The 22,356-nt window shown below is 37.5% G+C and overlaps 1 protein-coding gene across 1 annotated transcript in view; it reads left to right on the top strand.

Moving 5' to 3' along the window:
- CNTN5 (contactin 5) overlaps nucleotides 1–22,356 on the top strand; it is a 186,763-nt gene that overhangs the window by 130,330 nt on the left and 34,077 nt on the right. Inside the window, exons 10-12 of the mRNA XM_010080210.1 lie at nucleotides 1,678–1,798; nucleotides 15,352–15,510; nucleotides 15,927–16,076. Coding sequence (XP_010078512.1) covers nucleotides 1,678–1,798; nucleotides 15,352–15,510; nucleotides 15,927–16,076 — 430 coding nt within the window. The remainder of the gene's footprint in view (nucleotides 1–1,677; nucleotides 1,799–15,351; nucleotides 15,511–15,926; nucleotides 16,077–22,356) is intronic.

Below are 22,356 nucleotides of genomic sequence, written 5' to 3'. Positions count from 1 at the left end.
ATAAAATCTGAGAAGGGAAATGCCTATACTCTATAAATGTTTCTTGAAGGGAAACACCGAGGAGGTGCATATAAACACTTCTATGTAATATCTAATACACAATGATATAGATTAGATTAGCTATATAGTAATCAATTATTAACAAGTAATATATAATGTTCATTATATGAATAATATAATTTAATATAGCGAATAATGTTATATATGATGTTGTATTATATTTATTATCTTGTAACATACTATATATATTACATTATTGTATTAAACGTACTATCCAATAGTGAATAGTGGAATAATATTATAGTGGTTTATGTAATACAACAACATATTATATATTATAAATTACATATTATTGTTAGGGTAGCTATTAAAATTATGCATTATATTATAGATTGTATAAGTGCAGTAATTGCATCTTATATTGCATAATTATATCAAAAATGTTAATTTTATGTAATCTATAATATAATGTTATATAAACTCTACATTAATGTTGAAAAAACTTAACATAGTAGATTCACACGTCATACAAAATAGCAATCACAAGGAAATTTTGAGATATTTGCAGGCTTTTTTGTTTATCCTTGGTTAATATATTAAAATTCTTTCCATTTAACTATTAAGAGAAAAAAATACTTTGAAAGCAACAAAAATACTTATGGTAATTTGCTAAACTAGTTGGTGCTTATATTAAATCAAAAAGTAGTAAGCATTTTTAAGAGGCAGAACTGAGAAAGCGAACTGCAATTCCTGCACCATGTGGTCAGGGTGACTTTTGTTTGCACTTACCCATTCTTTCCCTGAGTAGTGACTACATTAAATCAGCAATATCTGTGGACTTAGGCTCACTGCATCTTATGGAGCAACATTTATTGACTCCAGTAAGTTTGGATATAACAAGGATTTTGTACATGCAAAATCTAATATTTTCACTTGAATTTACGAAATAATACAGAGATTCTTATCAAAAGACATTTACCCTACAAAAGGCTATTCTACTTTCTAGTTTTCTCTTTTCTGTTGATAATTTTTGGCATTGTAATTACTGTCGGCTAGAACACTAAAAAATAAAAATTTGAATTGGTTCTCTGTGTACACTCATTCAGGCACTGAATGTTTCAGATTTAAATATATACAGATTTCAACAGGAAAAAAGAGAATCTGTTAACGTTTTCTCAATCTTATTCAGTACTAATTTCCTCTATGTTAATAAAAATCAGTCAACACTATCTGTCAAGTTATCTGAATTTTGTTAGAGTAGCAAGACATATTACAAGTGTCACTGCACTGTAGGGCAGAGGAAGAGGAAGTAAGAGTCCTTTATTTCTATGAGGACTTTTTTAATACCAAGGATTGCATCCAAAATATTTCTGTTCATCTCCTTGATGCATTTCTTTGTTCTAGTTTGGAATAATTTTCTTCCAGCATGCAAATATGCACAATGTGCTTTACGTAGAGCCAAAGTTATTAAAAACCTGAAATCCTCTTCTTTAATCTCTATTAATAATTGTATAAATGTAGTATCCTGATAATCCTCAAAAGAGGGTATTAGGACACGTAAATGTTGTAAGATGAAAGCTGCAATCATGAGTTTCTCACACTGTACAAAACACCCTAGTGAACTACCTTGAACACAGATTTACTGAATTTTAAACTGGCACTTCGTCTCTGTTTCAGCAAGCGTCCTCTGCAGATTTAATGATCAGGAACATCCTCCTGATGCACGCTGGTAGATACGGCTGCAGGGTCCAGACGGCAGCGGACACCGTGTCGGATGAGACGGAGCTGCTTGTGAGGGGTGAGCATGCTGGCCGTGCCTCCTGAAAACACAGTCACCAAAAATTATTTACCGGGGAATTTAAATATGTGGGCTTCAGGGCATCTGTGCTACATATTATTCTTCAGATTTTATACTACCGAAAACATTTGTGATTAACCTACTATCTTTGAAAGCAGTTTCACCGTAAACTGGCCTGCAGACATGGCAGTGAGAAATAAAAGACAGTTGGCTAATAGACACACAGTCTTAAGAGAGGTAATAGGACAAAAGGTATACCAGATTAGCTAAAATGTAGACAATTAGCATTCACAGGCCTGTGTAAGGTAGGTGTGATGAGTTCTGTGCCTTTTATGTGATGCTTTATATTTCATTTTATGACCAAGCCATTCTCTCATGTTTAATGGTTTAGGAATATTCATTCACTTCCTAAGAGGAGGGACCATGCAGCATCTTGTAAAATGACAGATGTGAACAATGAACCAAAAACCCTCTAATATGATGGGGATTTGGTTTTCTTCACAGATGGAATTATCACTACCAAATTTCGACTGCATCGCTAGACCCAGTCCTGTAATCTGTTGAGTTGCCTCACCTCCCACTTAGTGTTCCTGATTGTGCATAGGAACACAGAGTCATTGTCCTGCAGGATCCCACATCATATCGAGGACACCAACTAACTTTGAGTAAAGCAGGGTGTTAGCGCCATATGTGCATTCCGTTAAGCAGAGTATTTCTGCATTCTGCACTACTTCTGTGTGTGTGCACACGTGTTTAGTGCCTGTTGGAACTGAGGATTTACAGTCCACTTACTGGCATTACAACTGGTGGGCCCTGCAATGTCAAGGGTAGCACAGCAGGGTAGCTTTACTGTGAATTAGACATTTTTTGAAAGAATAAATCAAGGTAGATGTTTTATTAACATTTGAAAAAACTCCATATAAAAAAAATCAAAACTATTTAGGGATTATAACCTTTCAAAAATATTTATTCTACCACATTCCACCACATGTTTACATTTGATATGTTTATATCCACCACTTTTAGGACAAATATATGCTTTAAATGAAAAAGAATGTTTCTGGCTGACTGCAGGGCTCTTCACTTTTTGATGAAAGTAGCTGCTTAATATTTCCATGAGGTAATTTTTAGGACAATCAGATTTCTATGAGCTTCAGCGCTATTGGGATGGTGGTATTCAGTTGCCTCAACACAGACATGTAATGCAAGTTTCGCTGCCTTATGAAATCTGATTCATCCTTGTGGGTTATGCAAGACCTTATGTGTTACTTTTACCTGTCTCGGACACGAGCTGGAGGCTCTATGGATAGGCAAGGCAATCTCGACTTTAATGCCATTGAACTTATTAGTGACAAAAGTCTCTTAGTTTACTATTACCTAGGACACTGAAGACTGGCTACAAAATTATTCTTTCAAGTATACTGGTTATATAAATTGGTTTATTGAATTTGATGCAGAAAATAAATGCTCATCTGAGGAAGAAGTTTGAGACTAAAGGAAAAAGGGCATTGTAAGCACTTTCAGAACGTATGTGGGTGTCTCATTACCATGCCACCTTGCTAATGACATGAAAACTATGACTGCTTTATAATGGAATTTAAATTCAAATACACTTTGCTTACAATGTTCTCCTTTTCTTGTTTCTACAACTGGATAATTATAGGATGCAGTAAGAAATGTTTGCATCACTTTCACAAAATACTTTATACTGTGCAACTGCTTTTGTCCTGCTGTAAAGCTTAGTTTTCATGAAATTACAGGATATGCTTGGTTTGCTGAAGTAGTTAATTTTGTTAAAATACCTGTAAAATTTATGCAAGTGAGGGCAATAAAATCCCACGGTGTCAGTATTGCTTTCAGCAAAAAATGTAGGATGGTTTTGTTCTGTGTTGCTGAAAATGTTTAAAGCACATCCTGTGCAAACTTGCTAATGATTGCTCTTTAGAGATTTCAGCATTTCAAAAATCCAAAATACTGAGAAGAATCTCCCCAAGGAAGTTGTGGATGCCCCATCCCTGGAGGTGTTCGAGGCCAGGCTGGATGAGGCTTTGAGCAACCTGGGCTAGTGGGAGGTGTCCCTGCCCATGGCAGGGGGGTTGGAACTCGATGATCTTTCAGGTCCCTTTCAACCCAAACCGTTCTATGATTCCATGGTTCTATGATTCATATGATCTAACATATCTCTCCTTATACTGTTTCAGGCATTTCATTTTAATTTCATTATCTCTAATTCTTTTTTCTCCCCATCTCAGTTTATAGAGTGCACTCAGTGGTCTGCAATATGACACTGCCTGATGATCCCAAATTGCAGCACCTTTCAAAATTCTTTAGGTTTAGCTTTTGGAGATACCAGACATTGCTTAGGAGAAGAGACCAGCAGCAACAGATGTTTCAATAAATATTTCAGTAAACTCTGAAGAATTCCACCTGACAGAGGAAGTCATAATCTATGAAGATAACCCGTTGACACTATGCAGTAAAGTTTGAAATCCAAAGCTATATTATTCTTTATTTCCAGTTTCTACATAAAATTCCTTATTTTATGTATATTACAAAACATCTTTGTGTTTTAAATGTTACAGCCCATGGCCAAACTGAGATAGCAGAAGCTTTGTTACAAACTCTTAAAAGTACCGATATATGCAACATTCCAGCACATCCTTGTTCTGACCTTAATCTCTCTCCTTTTGCCTCTGCAGAAAATGTCAGTCCTGAATGCTGATAATATCATACCAGCATGCAACAACATTTCAATTATTAGTTATATTGTAAGGTTCATCTGGTATTTTTAATATATCATTGCAATTTTTACTCAAAAACTTTTCTGCTTACACTATTTCTATAGGAAATAAATCAGACAAAAAAAAATTAAATTAAAATAATTTAATTTTCCCTCCTCTAGATATTCATGAAAATCAGAATTATTGCTTTTAGCAGTTTATGCTGAATTATGTATTCAAGTGATGCACTATTTTTAAGTCAAAGGATAGTCTTCTAGAACTTTAATGCAAGTGGTTTGGAAGACGACTATGCCTTGCTGCAGCCTCTTTAGACAGAGGAAAGAGAAAAACTCTTCGCAGACTCCTATTGCTCATAACTAACATGCTGATCTTCAGCAGACACTCACCACTGAATTGTAATGTCTCAGTGTCATTTATCATGGAGAAAGCATGGAGTATCCTTAAATCATATTCATCTTTTTTGAAATAATTATTGCTAACTGCTCTGTTGGAAGATCCTTTGAATATATGCTAGAGAACTAACTGTGTCACTGTTTTTTGCCCTTGTTCTTCTTTGCTCTGCATTATACAGTATAAATTAAATTCCAAAAATGCGACCAGTGAAAGACAATCTGAAGAACAGAGAAAGAATAGTGTCAAGTACAATATCTTTTTTTTTTTTTTAGTCTAATGGTTTACAAGAAGGTAATTAATGGTCCAAGAAGCTTTCTGAATTTACTGTATATGTACAATGTGTATGTGTGTATGAACAACTAAGGAAATTAAGACAGTAGCGAGTTTCTTCTATTCTGCAACTTTCTACAATGGGTTATACATTTTTAAAACCATTTTCAAACCATTTTCAAATTCATTACCTCTCACTTGCTAATTTTAGGTTAGTTGCGGTGAAATATGTCTAATGTTATTTCCATAACGATTTTTATGTAGCGAAACTCATTCATGAACAGTTCAAAACTATATAAGAAAAGATATTCTGCATCATGTTTGGACAAGACCAAGATTCAAGTCCCTTCAGCACCTACGACTCAAAACAAAACCTAAATACTTTTCTAAGTTCTTCGAAATGTGATTAAATTACATGTATTAAAGTAAGAGCAAATTTTAGTGGTTTCTAATAATTTCTCTGGTTCTTAAATGCTGTATTTCCAGCACAAGTTATTTATATTTCCCTTTCTTTTGCATTTTTCTCATACTACGAATAATGCAGATTTAATTAGGAAGAGTTTTTCTGCTGGCAGCTAGACCTGTCAGGCAGTACGTTACCTTTCCTTGCATTTTAATCTTGAAATGGGGTTTGAATGAGAAGTATTTCCCTAGTCTCATGCTAGTCAACAGTGACCTTCAGAGGTCTGCTGTCCAGACATGCCTGACATCTTCTGTTTATTTTCAGGTAGGCTACTATTTAACTTGCAAAAGCACTTCCTCTGCAAAATACGGTTCTACAAAATTCTCTGCAACTAATCATCACAAGTTGTTCTTATTATTAGGTACCTAAAAAAATAAGTCATGATCCTTTATTTATCCATTTGAGATCCACCATCCCCTCTAAATAGACACTGTGGAAGACACTGAATATGGGGGGATGAGAGACCGGATTCAGCCCAAAGGTCAGGATTTAGTTAAAGCAGAAGAGGTGATACCAACTACTTACAGCTTAGCTCAATAACTGCACTGCTCATCTACGAGGTAGGAATTTCTTTTTAGCTGTCTCATACCCAGCCTCAAAATCACACTTATCTCTCCTCGAGAGCATGCTACACCTGCAGGTAGTAGATTAGGTGGGATCAAGATGTGTTCAACCCCCTTTCTGAGGCAGAGTACCCAGGAGCAAAGAAATCAGGAGACAAACCAATGAGAGCCTGACTGCGTAGGGCACAATTTAGGGTATCTCCAGCAACCCAGATATTTGCTTCTTTCATTGAGCTGACTATTGCCCAAAAAAATGAGCTAGTTCTCAAGGGAACCATTGTTAACAGCTTAAGCCAGTACACTGAAGTGTGTATTTGGAAAGGGAAAAGCTGAACAGGCATGTGCCCTCCACACTGGACTTGCCCTCCAGCAGGGCAATGAGGTAGATAGTGGTAGAGCCTTAAATGTCGCTGTAAGGTTTCTGGAAGACAGAGTCATCAGAAGCCCTAGCAGCAGAATGAGACATTTAAGGCAGGCTGGTACAGCTCAAGGGCGTCCAGAAGAGAAAACAGCTTTTCACATAGGGTGGTAACTATTCTGGCACCAGATCTGCACAAATGTGCTGCTTCAGAAGAATCCCATAACAGGAACAATGTATGGTCAAAGAAGTAGTTTTAGTGGAGTGAATGAATGCAACAAAAATCACGGCTATGGACTTACGCTCCTGACACTCAAGTCGTTGCCTGATTTAACTTCACTTATGCCTTCTGTTGTTTGCTCACACAAGGAAAATATGTGCAGAGTAGCTGATTGCCATGCAAACAAGGATGTTTACAGAAGAATATGAATATTCACTACACAGTCAACAAATGCTTTCCCTAGCACATGAAGTCATCAGCCATTTTAGAAGAAGTGATTTATGATTTTTATGAATGTCAATCCCATTCTTGACATCAATCCAAGAACAGTTTTCCCATGTCACATGCTTTGTTTGACTACCAGCCTTTATCTATCCACCCAGATCAGTGAATATTAAGTAGCAGACAAGCAGAATAGTAGAATGGTTTGGCTTGGCTGGTTTTCCATCTATAATTGGCACAGCAGTAGTCAAGCTGTCTCTATACTGATTTTTCACAAAGAAGTGATTACCTAAGCAGAAGGTTCTAATACAGGATAAATATGCATGTCATGTTCTGACACTAATGATATGATCACAAACATGGTTACCAAACACCTAAGTACCAGCCAGGAGACTTGCATCTCACAGATGTCTCAGGTGATCTTGTAGCCAGCAACGTGTCAGGTTTCCTCAAGACAATGCCTGCTTGATAAGTTAATTTGGTTTTTTAAGCTTACCTTCCAAAAGGGGCTTATTATATTCTTATTTCCTGACCATGCTGCAGAAATTTGAAGCAATCTGTGCATTTATATTTTCATTACAAAGAATATCTTCATGATCTTGTGCTTCCACTATGTTTCACTGTAGAGACATTTAAAACATCAAGTACTTCTGTCTTAAAAAATGTTGTCACCATGAAGGGGCTAGCCTTTATTACCTCACATTGTTCCAATCAGCTACATTAAAAAAGGTCAACAGTGTTTTTTACTTTGCGTTTATTCAATTCATCAATACAAAACCTGTTACGGACAGGGAGGTTTTGAAGACCACCGGCAGAACTCACAGATTAGAGTAGAGGGGTACTTCTTGCATTCACTTTTGGCAAAAAGTATCCCTTTGCTCTTGAAACACAAAGTTTCTAATGAACTCATTTGAAGCATTTCTTTGCCATATGCTGCTTGAGTAAAAATCTGCTACCAAAACCAGTTATCGTATATTCCTTGCTCTTTCTCTTGCAAGTATGGAGGGTTGGCTTAGAAAAGCATCTGTACAGCTCAGTAAAGAAAAATGGTGGGATTTGGGAACATTACATAGGAGTCTAACAAACTCTCACAAAGACCAGCATGAGATTCGTTATAGTCTATTAAGAATAGATGTCCCTTTCACCTGCCCTCAGGTGAGTAGTGCTCCTGGTGCAGCATCAGTTTCCAAGAACACCAGGGAGTTTCTTACAGACTAGAGGATCACTGCAAAATTTACAATGATACTATTACCTGTTGTGGATGGGGACAGTGCTTTAAACACTTAGGACTGAGTGAGTGATTTTTTGCTATATAAACCTCTATATAGTCAGTGATGATAGTGACACCACAAACATGAATGTAGGTTGTTTTTCACCCATTATCCCTTTCTTGCATCACATTTATTTTTAGGATCATAACAACTGAGTTAAGAATACAAGGCTGTGAAGTTAAAGGATTTTTTTACACCTGTGATAACTTCAGTGTCTAAGCAATGGTACCAAGTCTCCAGTATTTTAATATTTATTTAATAAATTAAAGCTTTTTATCATAATAAATTACTGGGTTCAGCAACTTTAAGTTGATAAATAAATTCCATCACTTCAGTCCTATTTGTAAATTACACTTGCAAAGCTAGTTTACAACACATTATACCCAAGAAAGTAAGTAACATTGATTGCAAACTTCTCAGACAGATGCTGGATGCTGCATTACACACTGCCTTACAACAGTCTATGGAGCAGCCAGCTCATCTCCAAATTACCAAACGTTCTTTCAGATTGCTCCACTTACTTGTTCTAGATACAGTGCAGCCTGTTCTCTGTGTTTGCAAAGGAGCAAAGGGTACTAGTCCCAAAATGACATATTCAGTGTTTGACTTTCTGGAATGTAAACAGTGTAAACTGTAACCTGTAGCAAAGGTTAACACTACAAGGTAAGTAAGTCTGGGAGAGCACAGCAAACAAAAAGACCATTAGCTCTTTGCAAGGGAACTACAGTAATGCAGTAGCCAGGCAAGTTTGCTCTTTATTCTGAGGTGCTAACTAACAAAAAGTGCCTTCTTTTCTAACAAAAAAAAGGTCAAATAAATAAAAGGCAGATAAATTATTTCTGTGTGTTTCCTTGCATTCATCAAAGATCTCATAAAGGATTGTTTCAGCACATCTAGTACTTTTAATATGTTATATACTTATATAAAAGTATTTTTATGTTACATGTATAATAAAACATGTATTAGGAGAAACTCAAAGATAAATAATTTATTGGTCTCAATCCTGTTACAAATAGGCCTGTGCTCTCTAGGCATTAATACAGTTAATTTTGTTTCCAGTGCTATCTCCTTGGTCTATACTTAAGAATTTTAGTACATTTTGATATCTGATATTTTCTGGGTATTTTAGAAATAGTTTGTTCACTGTTGTTGCTTTTATTATCCTATTCACTCTTAGTGCCCAAAATATGTTTTCTGTTGTTATGGATGTCAATAGACATTGTGCTTTTCTAGAGGAAGAAAAAAAAATGTCTAGTCTTCTTAATTCTCTGCATCAGTGCTGTACACCCTTGGAAATTTATTAACATATTCAAAGCTAATTAAAATCCTTTGAACTATACAAACATTAATACAATATTAATGTCAGGGAGATTGCTTAAAAATAAGATGAAAATCAGCTTTCTTCCACACCATATAACATGTACTGTAAGACTGCACTGAGAGCTAACCAAATGCACTGTGCACGCTTGCTGTAAGTAAAATGAGCTTTAAGATCAAATAGCTACCTGGAAGCTGTAAGATCTTGAAATGGAGCAGAGAGCAATCCTGTAGTGTGAAGGGATGAAAGCCTTTGCGACTACAAAATGTGATTTAAGAGTACACATTTTGTGGTCTAAAAATAAAAAAGAGGTTAAAGCTATTCATCTTGCAGACTGGCAAAACTACCAGTCTAAGCAAGAAATCCACTCACATGATATATTTTTGGAGAAGTAATGTTTCCTCTGAACTCCACTGACCTGGAGCAAATATAACGCAGGAACTGCTGGTTGGGTTGACCACACTGCTCCTTTCAGTTGTGATATTGCCAATAAAACTTAAAGACAAGCACTTGGGTTTAAAGGCCATCAAACACAACATTATTAAATGGAACATAAACAAGGTCAGCAGATTCTTGCTGGTCCTTGAAATTACATTTGAGCTGTAGCAAAGGCCAGGAAGATGCCCTAAGCACAACCCACATTAATTGGACTTACAGAATATGTCCATAATAGTAAACTGTTCCCTGAGGCCAAGGGGTACAGCAGAGTTCCCACCCACACAGCTACATTGCTCGTCCCCCTCCCCTCTCAGCACAGGATGGGCACAACAAACTTCCTGCTGGGATCTGCCCCAGCCCATGGTAATCCATTAACCATGCCAAGGCACTGGCTGGGAAAGTCATAACTGCACAGGGTTGAAATTACAATAGGGACTGGATGACAACATAATAGCACATAGGATCACTGCTAAAGTTCAGATCTGTGCTTTGGTTCTTTTCAATATGTGTAGCTGAAACATTTATAATATTGGAAGATAGTATATTACCGTAGATGGAACATCGGCCCTTTAACCCACAGGCTCCAGACCAAAATATTTCCAGCAATACGATCTTGTAACATGTTCTTTGTTATAGTTGTGTTTGACTTCTACATTTTAGTCCATTACAGTAGTCCATTAAAAAAAAAAAAAAAAAAAATTAAGATTTTTAAAAAGGTCTTTTGTTCTGTCTAAGAAACCTTTTATAAACATCAACTTAACTCATATCTATAACTTCAGGTTTCTTCAAGACAATGCCTGCTTGGTAAGTTAATTTGGTTTTTTAAGCTTATCTTCCAAAAGGGGCTTATTATATTCTTATTTCCTGACCATGCTGCAGAAATTTGAAGAAATCTGCGCATTTATATTTTCATTACAAAGAATATCTTCATGATCTTGTGCTTCCACTATGTTTCTCCTCCCAGCCGTGTCAGGTCCTCCGTCACCTCCTTCCATTTTGCTTAAGGGCAAAGCCTTCTTCTTCTGGTCTCTTAAGGGAAAAGCTTCATGTCCCAGAAGTCAAATCCTAATTCAGCATCTTCTCGTTCCCCTACAGTAGGACACCAGGGATTTCTCCTGACCCTCATCTCTGGAATGAGTCAAGACTATTCAGTCTGGAAAACCAATGTCTTCTCTTTCTTACCTTCCAGCCCCAAACCTAACCTCCCTGTCTATCCTGCTGTTGGTTGGGGTATACCCTCTCCATCAGCCCAGGGCACTTGAGCAGCTACTGTACAGAAACCACTCAGGTACACCACACCTGGAGGGACTGGGGTTACGGATGTATCCACTAAAACCATAGTGCCTATCGCATTTACTATACATTGAACCTTCTCTCTTTCCCCACCATGTGCAAACATTGTCTGCTGTAGGTAGGCACAGCAAAAGGGATTTATGGCTACAACAGTCAAGCTCCTGTTTATCAAGCACTTTTTCCATTATGCTGTAGTTACTGCCTCTTTCTTTTCATCAATTTCTTGACCTCTCATCTTCTTGATGACAAGCCAGTACACCTTGTCATTAAGAAAGCAAAATCTTCAGGTCAAGAAATCTGTGTTCATGAACTGCTACATATCAGACTTCTTAGCTGTTTGGTGAAAGTAAGAATTATCCTGGTCAGGCAGCAGAGCAGTAAATCAGCGCACATTCTGGGATTCACAGGAAAGGGCACTGCCTCACTGAATAACTACAGCTATTATTGGTAATAGTCTTTCAAGAACTCTCACATTAACATTGTACTATGGCAAGTAACCTAAAGGACCTCCCAGGATGATCATGACAACAATAAAAAGATACGTGAAACAAGTTTGCCAAAATGCAGTCACACGTCCAGAAGTGAAGTACGAGTCAATGGAATTGCTCTGAAAGAAGACAACTGACTAATATCCTTGATGCTGGGTTTCCAGTTCTCCTAGAGCCACATAAGAGCCTGTTGCAGCCCCAGATGTCTTCTCTGTGAAGGTCAACTGCACTGTAGTGCATTTATGACCAGTCATTTTCTGTGTAGTTTCCAGAGAAGCATTTGAGCAGACTGTGCATTTTTTTCCTCAATTGGCTATTCTCAACTAAAAAATTGTTTTAGAGATCTTGAACAAAAACACAGCCCTTGGGAGAAAAGCTTCTCTGCATTAACCATCCGACTGACACCATGAATGATTACATCCAAGCATAAAATTTAATGAGATTTCTACAAAAATGAGTGACATCTGCATAGCACTCAGGTCCTGGCTAACTGTCATACATTTGTCATCAAGGAGGCTTTTGTCCTTTATTAGTCTGCTTTCAAGAATGCCTGCTGTTGGAAATGGAAATGCTTTTTAGCAGTCATTCTGCAGACTGTGTAAGAGCACACATCTCAGAAAACATAATGACACATTGTCATGCCTAGAAATGCATTTAGAAGGTTTAAAAAACCATGAGAGAACTGTGACAACAAAATATACTGAGAATTTAGCAGGAGACATCTGCATAAATATATTTTACATCCTTTAATATAAGCAAGACATTTGTTCTTTTGCTTATAATACAGTGGCTAGAAACTCTTGAACAATATTCAGTGTGCATGGGAAAAATATTATCACAGAGGAAAAATACTAAAATATTTCCCTTTAATTTTGTTTGTGCTTGGGACCATGACATAATTCTGGGCCTAGGGCTGCAACCCAGTGAAAGCATATGATTGCATCAAGATCCCAGATTTCCTTTAAACTTTCCCTCATGGCTACAAATAAAAATTTCACTAGTGTTTTCCTACATCAACAGATAGCCTGAAACAATAGATGATAGAGATTGAAGATCACCCTGTTTTATTAAATTAGCCCCAGGACTTGCTATTCTGAGATGAAGGTCTGTCCTGGTGCTTCCCATCAAAGAACAGCAAACACTTGGCAGGAAGGCAGGAGTGCAGAGGACACATCTTTCTGCCACATTTTCTCCCAGGAAGAAAAGCAGGACCTTTCAACTGCAAATGAAGATGTGGCTCCAAAAGACCAAGAGTCACAAGATCTTATCCCAGCACTGTTTGTCGCTCAATGAAAGGCACTGGCAGCAGCAAAGTCAGGACTGCTGAGCAGGCAGAGCAAGGGAAGAGGAGACAATCCCACCACTGAAGCTGCTCACTAACCATGGAAGTGGAAAACCTTATTCTTCCAATAATCCAGAACTGTACCCTGGGCTCCTGTGAAGAGGACTGCAGTGTGTTATAGAGACAAGCTTCTTCCATCATTTAACCATAATACTAAACTTTACTGAATTCCTTCTATTCAAGGAATGGAAGGAATTTAATCCCTTGAGTTTCAAACATTCATTTGCCTTTTTGTTGATAGTATTTCTAAATGCCGTATATTTCTGTCATTTTAATGTCAATTAGTTCCTTGTAGATCATTGCCAAGCAAACAGAGGCAAGTGAATAGCATAAATTGCTTTCTCGTTTAAAGGATTTAATCTGTCTGTCACTCTGAAGCTATTGAGCCCAACTATTACAAAATTCTGATCATACTGTTGTCATAGTTCATGTAAATGTGCTTTTGTTGAAGGCATATCACAGAAAATATGAAGCTGTTTGCAGCTGCAAATGACAAAAAATCACAGCAGCTAAAAATATTTCAGTTAATGGGCTTTTCTAGCCTTTCATATTCAGATAAATTTGTTTCTACTCATGGACTAAGGATTCTAGCCAGCAAAAGATTTGATTGCATGAAATAGCACTAAAATATAATAATGCTGGGCTGAGTAATGCAGAAATCCTGGCTACAGCTGCCACTTTAAATGGAGGCACCAGACCCAAATATTTGCCACCCTGATCTGCATGTGCTGAGCAATGACAGTTCAGCAAGTGGGACCACACCGCTCACCACAGCTCGCAGGAATGGAGGTGTCCAAAGGACCTGCTCCACTACAGCTCATGATACATGCAAACGACATTGGGCCACTGCAAAAGTGTAGCAGCAATTGCTCTCTATTAATAAGGCTGTTTCCATCACCACCCTTCCTGCAGTTTCATTTTAAAAGAAAGTGTCCAGCAGTGCATGTCTGATTTCACAGTCCTCCATCTGTGTAGGAGTGGAAGCAAAACTTCAGCCTTCAAAAAGAGAAGGATGGAAAAGAGTCAGAAGGGTCTTGGATGCCAACAAAATCCAGATTTTTCATAAATAATTATAGGTACTAATAATATTAATATTTGAAAGACGTATTAAGTGCTGTCCTTCAGGACTTGTATAAGCTTTTAAGTATAAGAAACCACAGGAGAGATGTTTATTCTGCATTTACCCAACACAGAGATGCATATTTCCCCGGAACACCTGGTTACAACAACTGTGGAAGAGGATCTTGAACCAGGAGAACCTTGCCTCCAATTCAGTTTGGCAGGTGCAAATGGACAGTGTTTTAAAACACCAGTGATATCAACATCAGGAAGAATTAAAGTAGAAAACAGGGGGTGGGACTGAGATGGTATGGCTGCATTGTTCTTTGCAAAGTCATGTTTGCTACCAGAGACCTCACTTATGGGATCAATCACATGGCCTATACAAACAGTGATTAGCATATTCTCATTGGATGCAGTCGAACGGAATAAATAATCCTTTCATTTCTGAAGTGAGAAGTTGTTGTGGGTTTTTTGTTTGTTTTTAATGGAACCGTAGTAATCATCAGCCTTCAAAATGTTTGAGTTTCAATTTTGTTTTGTTTTTAATATGTTTCAACCAAACTGTCAATGGACTTCCAGCAGGAGAGTAATCCAGGTGGTTTCCCTGAATGAGTGAATTTGAGAAAAAAAGATGAATGCTTTATTCTTTATTCAGTTATTAGTAATATTGTTCTTCAAGAAGCACATCCACCTGTGCTTCATTTTGATCACTATTTCTGCTGACAAGTCTCACGAAAAGAGAAGATGTGATTGCAACTGTTCAGTCTGCCCTGAATGCTTCCTAAAGTTGCTCTTTTTTTCCTCTAATTTTAGGTTCAGAGCAATTATAACAGAGAATTTTTTTTAAATCGGTTTCTATTTCCAGTTCTTTTTTGTCGCTCTGACAAGTTGATTGATACTCACCCACACAGCATTTAAAGAGTAGAAACAATTGTATTTTACCAGCAGAAATCATGGAAATGAAGTATCTCTGTGCTGTAATAGTGTGCATTTTAACCCTTGTATTTCACGGATATTGAAGTCCACCAGGTCCCTACAGAATGCGTCTCCTGTATTATTGCTGCTCATCCATGATGGTGTGTTCTGTTTGATTATTCCACTTTATTTCTAGGTCCTCCTGGTCCCCCAGGGGTTGTAATAGTGGAGGAAATTACAGACACCACAGCAACACTCTCCTGGAGTCCTGGGGCAGACAATCACAGCCCTATCTCCCTCTACAACCTGCAAGCACGCAGTCCATTTTCTCTTGGCTGGCAGACCGTAAAAACAGGTGAGAAAAACTTTCAAACAGCACAAGTAGACTGTTCAAAACTCCTGCTCATCACAGTAATAACCACTGGCAACTGCAGGAACAGATACTCTTAAGAGAACAATGATAAATTAAAAGCACTGATTTTTTTTCTTTTTTTTCATTCCTTTCAAGTTACTTAGCAACAGCTCTGAAAGGACAACACAAAGGCACCTGCCATGATGCATCTGTGAATAAGCAGAAAGCTCTCCCCCATATCCTTCAGTCTGTGTCTTTTCAGGAGTACCACAGCATCAGAAAACCTAGCTGTGATTTCTGACATATTAGATCCTTGGTGTCTATCATTTCTAATGGCCAAATTGTATCATTTGCCACTGAGACATTGCATGTGAGCTTCTGATTTCTGAGTGACCTGCACATTTCTTTACTGTTTGCAGTTCCAGATATGATAAGTGGTGACATGGAGTCTGCTATGGCTGTCGAACTGAACCCTTGGGTGGAGTATGAGTTCAGAGTAGTAGCAACCAACCAAATTGGAACCGGAGACCCAAGTGCACCATCGCGAGTGATCAGAACCAACGAAGCAGGTAACAAGAGGATAAACAGGTTAACTTTCCAGGACTACCAGTGACAAAAACTGTTTTCATATAATAATAGACCTATTCTCTTCTCCCTGGTACACATCTTTGTGTTCAGTTGTTACTGGTACTGGGTGATATTATTTGTAATGGGGAGCCAGTTTGTTTCAATAACAGAAATATTGTTTAATATACAGAAATTTCAAATAAACTCATTCCCTACTGTCTTCATCCATCCAGGCTGCCTTAGTCTTCATCTTATGCTTAAGCCATCGTTGCCTGCCCTCTGGCAGGCTTGCACTGCTCTTCAGTTGTAGGCTGCTTCTCAATCTCTTCAAACAGCTGCTCCCAAGCAGCCTCTCCCCCCTTATCTCCTAATAATTTATCTCCTTGAAGGTGCTCAGAAGTTTTTTTCAGCGAGATAGAGGAGCCATGGGAAGTTGCTCTACTTGCATTTAAAATTTCATTATATTTCTGACTGGGATGGTACTGTAGGAGCCCAGGAAAAACGTTTTATGTCCTATGTGGTTCTCTTGCAAATTACAGTGGTCTTGGAAAGTTTAGAATCATTGACAGTAACTTGGGCAGAATGAAGGGAGACAAAGAAGAATTGTGAATCTGAGACTCAGGAGGTCTAGACAGTTTTCATTTTGTTTTGATGTTTCTTCAGTTGAATAATTTGTAAGTAGTTTATTAATCACACAGAATAGGTTGTGTGCCAAAATCAAACATTACAATTGAATTTGAAAGTATAACTGGTTTTGTAGTTGTAAATATTCTGGACAAATATTGCAGTTGTGTTGCACTCTGTCTGCTCATTAAGGCAGATTATAAGAATTACAAGTGTCAATGCCAAAACGTGTCTGCCTCTCTCATTCTGAAATAAAATTCTTGTCTTTTAAGATATGTTAATCTTGTGTCTGAGCTTCACAGTTAACTGGTCTGTGTATATGCCACCTATTAACATTTCCAGAAGAAAGGTCAGGCTGATTTTTTTAGATAGAACCACAGAATCAAACAAATAATTGGGACTGGAGGGCATCTCAAGAGGTCTCTAGTCCAGCCTCCTGCTCAAAGCTGGGTAATCTGACTTCAGAGCAGGTTGCTTAGGGCTTTGTCCAGTTGAGTCTTCAAAAGCTCCGGGGATGAAGATTGCACAGGCTCCCTGGGCAACCTGTGCCAGCAGTTAACTAATCTCATTGTGACCTTTCTTTCAATATATCCAGCCAGAACTCCCACTATTTCAGCTTATGACCACTGTCTCTTGTGTTCCCACCTTCTGTCACTATGTAGAACCCATCTCTGCCTCATCAATGACCTCCCTGTAGGCACTGGGCGCTGCCATCTCTGCTGCAGGCTGAACAAGCCCAGCTCCTGCAGCCTCTCCTCACAAGGCAAGTGTTTCAGCCTCACCATCCCAGTACTCTCCTCTGAATTTGCTCCAGTTGATCAATGTTTTTCTCATCATGGCACCCAAAACTGGATGCACTGTTTCAGATTAAGTCTAACAAACCTATCTTCAGTTGTAATAAAACATATTTCTTTTTCTGCTTTAAATAACTGTGTAGTTGCTAGCTGCCATTAAATGTCACTATGCAATCACAGAACCACACTGAAATGGTTTGATTCCCATTCACACATGTAGAAGGATGTTTCCTTTCCAGCACCCCCTCATCTTCTGCAAGGTCCCCACAGCGTGAAACTCAATAACTTTATAGCAGAAGCTTCAGATGCTACATCTGTTGTTCCATTAAGAAGATGAGGAAAGGAAAATGAAACAAAAAACACAGGCTACTTTCACCTCAAATGATTTTCAAAAAACCCTTATTTCACCACCATTATTCCTCCCTTGATTTTGTACCACATTTCTTTGGCAGTGAACATTCTGCTGGACCCAAATGTTTGAATAGCTTCTCTATTTATTCAGGTGGTACCTATCAGAGAGGACACAAACATCCTGGAAGAAGTTTATCCTGTAATAGATTGCACCCCTGGGATTATGTTATTTTGGATTTATTAATATGTTCTCTGTTTTTGAAAGGGTAGTTTAGGATTTTAATCAACCAGATGTATTTAAGGTGTGAGCAAACATTCTTCTCACAAACTGAAGTTTGAAAATGTTAGATTTCATCTAGCTTTCGTATTTTTTAGGTTCCATCTTCTTCTTCCTCACTGTTTACTAACCAAAGGCTATATTTATTAACATATAGTCCTACAACTCTAGTGAAATTCTTCTTCATGCACATCCATTTTCAATATTCCTTTGGACAATCATTGCAACATTGCCTCTGTAAAAATGAACTGACAAATTATAATAATGGTCAGCAAAAAAAAAAAAAAAAATTACAGAACAGACAAAACATGCAGTGTGTGGTGTATTTTCACCCAGGGATTAGAATTTATTTCTGGGTAATACTCCACTATTGCTGCCATCAGAAGGAACAGAGTCTTTAACTCCAGTAGCAATGATCTGTACTCCAGTACAGATCTTCTTGGATAATAAATCAGTAACATATTAGTTCAAATAGGAAAAAGGACACACTAGATGATTACTTGCACTTTCAGTTTCCCAGTTAGGAACACCTTTTTGCTAACAGAGTTACAGCTGCACAAATGTCATGTTACAAGGGAGTGTTTTGTAGCATGACATTGAAATGCAGACAGGTGCCAGTAAAACAACTTAACAGCCTTCAGAGGACTTGAAGCTGAATTTATGTGGTGTGCCTGCTAAACACGGCATAGTACAGCAGAAGTCTGTTGCCATCACCTCAATATCGAAAGACTTTCTTTAAGAAAAAGTTTTGTTTCTGTTTCAGTTGTGAATGGTTTTGGGGTTTGTGGGGGTTTTTCAATTAAAAAAGATAGATGAAGTCTTATTTTTTTATTCTATAGAGGGAGTGAGAAGATGGGAGTTACAATAAGATATAACTTCCCAGTTTGTTAGAACCTTGAGTTGTAAAGTCGGAACAACTCAATGGACTCTGCTTTAAACAATCAAAGAAAAAACCCTGCTACACATAAAATTCTTTGCAAAATACCATGCTGCTTATAATTTTTATGACACTCTTGAAACGACAGAGGCTGTCATTCAGGACACCACTTTTTCTTGATCTCCAGATATTCTTGAAGTCCAGAGCCTCTTTAGCTCTGTCCTCTGAGAGAGCTTTCAGTGACTGTGTGAATTATCACCCTTGGTATAGTTTTCAGATGTCAAAGGGTTTCAGATTTGGTTTCCCAAATTAGCACATTAATATCTATCTTTGTGTACCCAGTGACCCATTATTTTTCAGTATCTCTCTATTACTAAGTTTTATGCTTTGTGTACCCAGTGACCCATTATTTTTCGGAATCTCTCTATTACTAATCTTTTGTCTGAAAGCTTCAAGGGAAAATCTCTGTTAACATGGGCTTCAGTTCTAATATACAGGCATGTGAGCACGTGATCTGAATTCTTAAAAGACTTGTATTTGAAAGAATATTATATTTCAGAAAGAACACAGCATCAACCTTTCTATTCATGACCCAGGCAGAGTAACCTGGCTGTTTGCAGTGATGTTAGATGTGGTCCACAAGCAAAAACAGGCAGGGTGTCCCTCCACCGGGTAAAACTCCAGAAATATCAGTCTGCCAGCAGAGCAGGTGACTGTGGCTCATGCTTAGATCCACAAGGCTGAATGATAGCTGTGTAGACAATCCTCAGAGGCAGCAAATGTGTGATTCTGCTTCCATTATTTTATATTGAAATGGAAATCAGCATCTGTAATTTAATGGCACAAGCTAATTTGACTGGAGACTAAAGTCTTTTTCTCTCCCCACACCTCACTTATTTTATCACTTATTTTATCACTTCTTCCCCAAGGTAGTAACAACATTTTATTTTAGCCCATTATCTAAAAATACCCACGGAAACAATACTCGGGATGGTGTAAGGAAATCAACAGAATAATAAACAGGTTTCCACTTGCTTTAATTTTCTAATTAAACCCTAAGCTTGTTACTTAGTTCATATTTAGTTAACATGATTGCTTTTCATAGCTACTTTCATCAGAATGGATAATACCGCAATTTTCTGGCACATCTAACTTATAGCCAGCTGCTGCATTTCTGTCAGTTCTAGCCTTGATACATATTTTACAGGTCCACAAGGTGAAAAGAGCCAATAACATGAACTTAAACATGTCTGGCATTCCACAAAGGCAGTCGGGCATTTGAAGCCTGGGGGCAAAGCATCAATTACATTATCTATTCATGGGGAAACATGGGGAGAGAGAAATTGCATAGAATCAAAGTTTAACCTGCTAATCATGCATGCAAACATGACTTTATGAGGTAACAGTGTAATGTACTCTATTAGGAGCAGATTGTACATAGGCTTTATTTTTAATAAGTCCTTATTTTCCATTAAGTGGATTTTATTCTCATCTAGAATTTCTTCATAGCATAACATGAAATGCCCCTGTTCCATCAAAAAAAGTTATCTGTTTTAGACTGGCTTTGTTTTGGGCTTGGGGGGGTGTGTGGGGGGGGTGTTTTATTTGTGTGTGACCTGTATAAAAGAAGTTTCAGCTTTTCCCATTATCATAACTATTTTTGCTCTAGAAAAAATTATTAACCTGCTGTATCTGTGACATTTGGAGATGATTATGTGGGCTACTAAAACCTTTGTAGAAAATGTGCTTTTCCATAGGAAAAAAACAAAAGGAGAAGAGAAGGTAAACGGTAGTCACTGACTGCATGGGTATATTTAAAACAAATAGGCTACTAACACGTAATATTGCAGGCTCGAACTAGCATGCAGTATATACTGACAAAGAATCCAAACGTGTGTGCTACTAGAAGACATAACAGGAATGCTAAGGAATTGGTTCTCTGGTATATATGCCACAGCAATAGAGATTTCAGTCCTATATGTGGTGATTTGGAGGGTATTCAGCCTGAGTCCCATAGCCATGCATGACACTATTATCAGTGAACAGAACTGAATTCTATCATCTCCTACTAAATAACAAACATTAAAAAATACAGAGGAAATGAGAACAGAAATTCAGATCGTGACACCAGTTGCGACACCCTTGTTTTCCTGTAGTTGAACACAGTGTATCATCTGCTTCTGAGATGCTGAACAGATGAGATGTGAAATGTTTTCCTGGGAGGGTGAGAACTTGAGGGCTGGCCTTTCACACAGTGAAAGGGTTTTCACTTAACATCCGTCTGTTTCTGAGATGTGTACTGCAGGATATATATACATATATATATATAAAGGAAAACAACTGAGAAGAAAAATACTGCTGAATGTGTTGTGCCTTGGTCCTCACATCAGCAAGTTCTGCCAAGCTGGCGACAAACCCTTTTCCCCTCACCCATACCTTTTCCACAGCTAAGAAGAGTTGGTTTTCAAGCTACATATGTATCTTAAAAGATATAAAAAGCTCTAAAAGAAATAAATAACTGCAACTGTACCTTGAGCAAACATTTTCTTAAGGACTAAAGCCAAGTTTAATAATTCATCTCCCCAAAAAGTGTACCAATAGCAACATTTTGTTTCCTTTCACTTTATTTGACCAGATATTTCAGAATTTATTAAAAAAAAATCCATGTGGAAAATATTTTAATGAATACAGGATTCAAGCAGAGTAAGAAAGACTGTGATTAAAGTTAGAATTGGCATTTGGGAAATTTGGACTAAGTTGCTTATCAGAAAACTGTCTGTAAATTTGGGCAGCTCACATTAGCATTTCTTGCTCTGAAAACAGGAGGCTAGTAAGGCCTTTGCTTCTCTTTGTCTTCCCTCTATGTCACCTACTCAGATTGCAAAGCTGAAGGAGCAACTAAGTCTAGCTACGTGTTTCTACAGCAATACTATAATCAATTATAATTTTGGCTGCAAAATACTTTTGTTCTGCACAAAAATTAAGACACACTGCAAAGTTAAGAATCTGTCATTTCTCTTCAAAATAAACAAAACACACAGAAATGAAAAAAGCCACTCGACATTTCCTTGGAAAAAAAGAGACAAAGCAGAAAAACTTTAAAATTATTAATTATTCATTCAATAGCAATTTTAATTTTCTTTACAAGATTGGAATCTTAAAAAGAGGATGAAGTGTTTTTCAAATATTTTCATTTTTTCCAGGTTCAATGTGACATTTTATTTACCTTTTTGTAAGGAAAGGAATCTAGAGCCAGAGCAATTTAGAGGATTTTTTCATTTCACTCCCTGAAGTAAAAATGGGGAGAATAAAACTGTTTTTAAACAAAATGTAGATTTTTCTTTATTTTCTTCAGCAAA

Source organism: Pterocles gutturalis, unplaced genomic scaffold (genome assembly GCF_000699245.1).
Source record: "Pterocles gutturalis isolate BGI_N339 unplaced genomic scaffold, ASM69924v1 scaffold3154, whole genome shotgun sequence".
In the NCBI taxonomy this organism is placed as follows: Eukaryota; Metazoa; Chordata; class Aves; order Pterocliformes; family Pteroclidae; genus Pterocles; species Pterocles gutturalis.
Note: the sequence above shows the minus strand (reverse complement) of the source record. Positions and strands in the feature narration are given on the sequence as shown.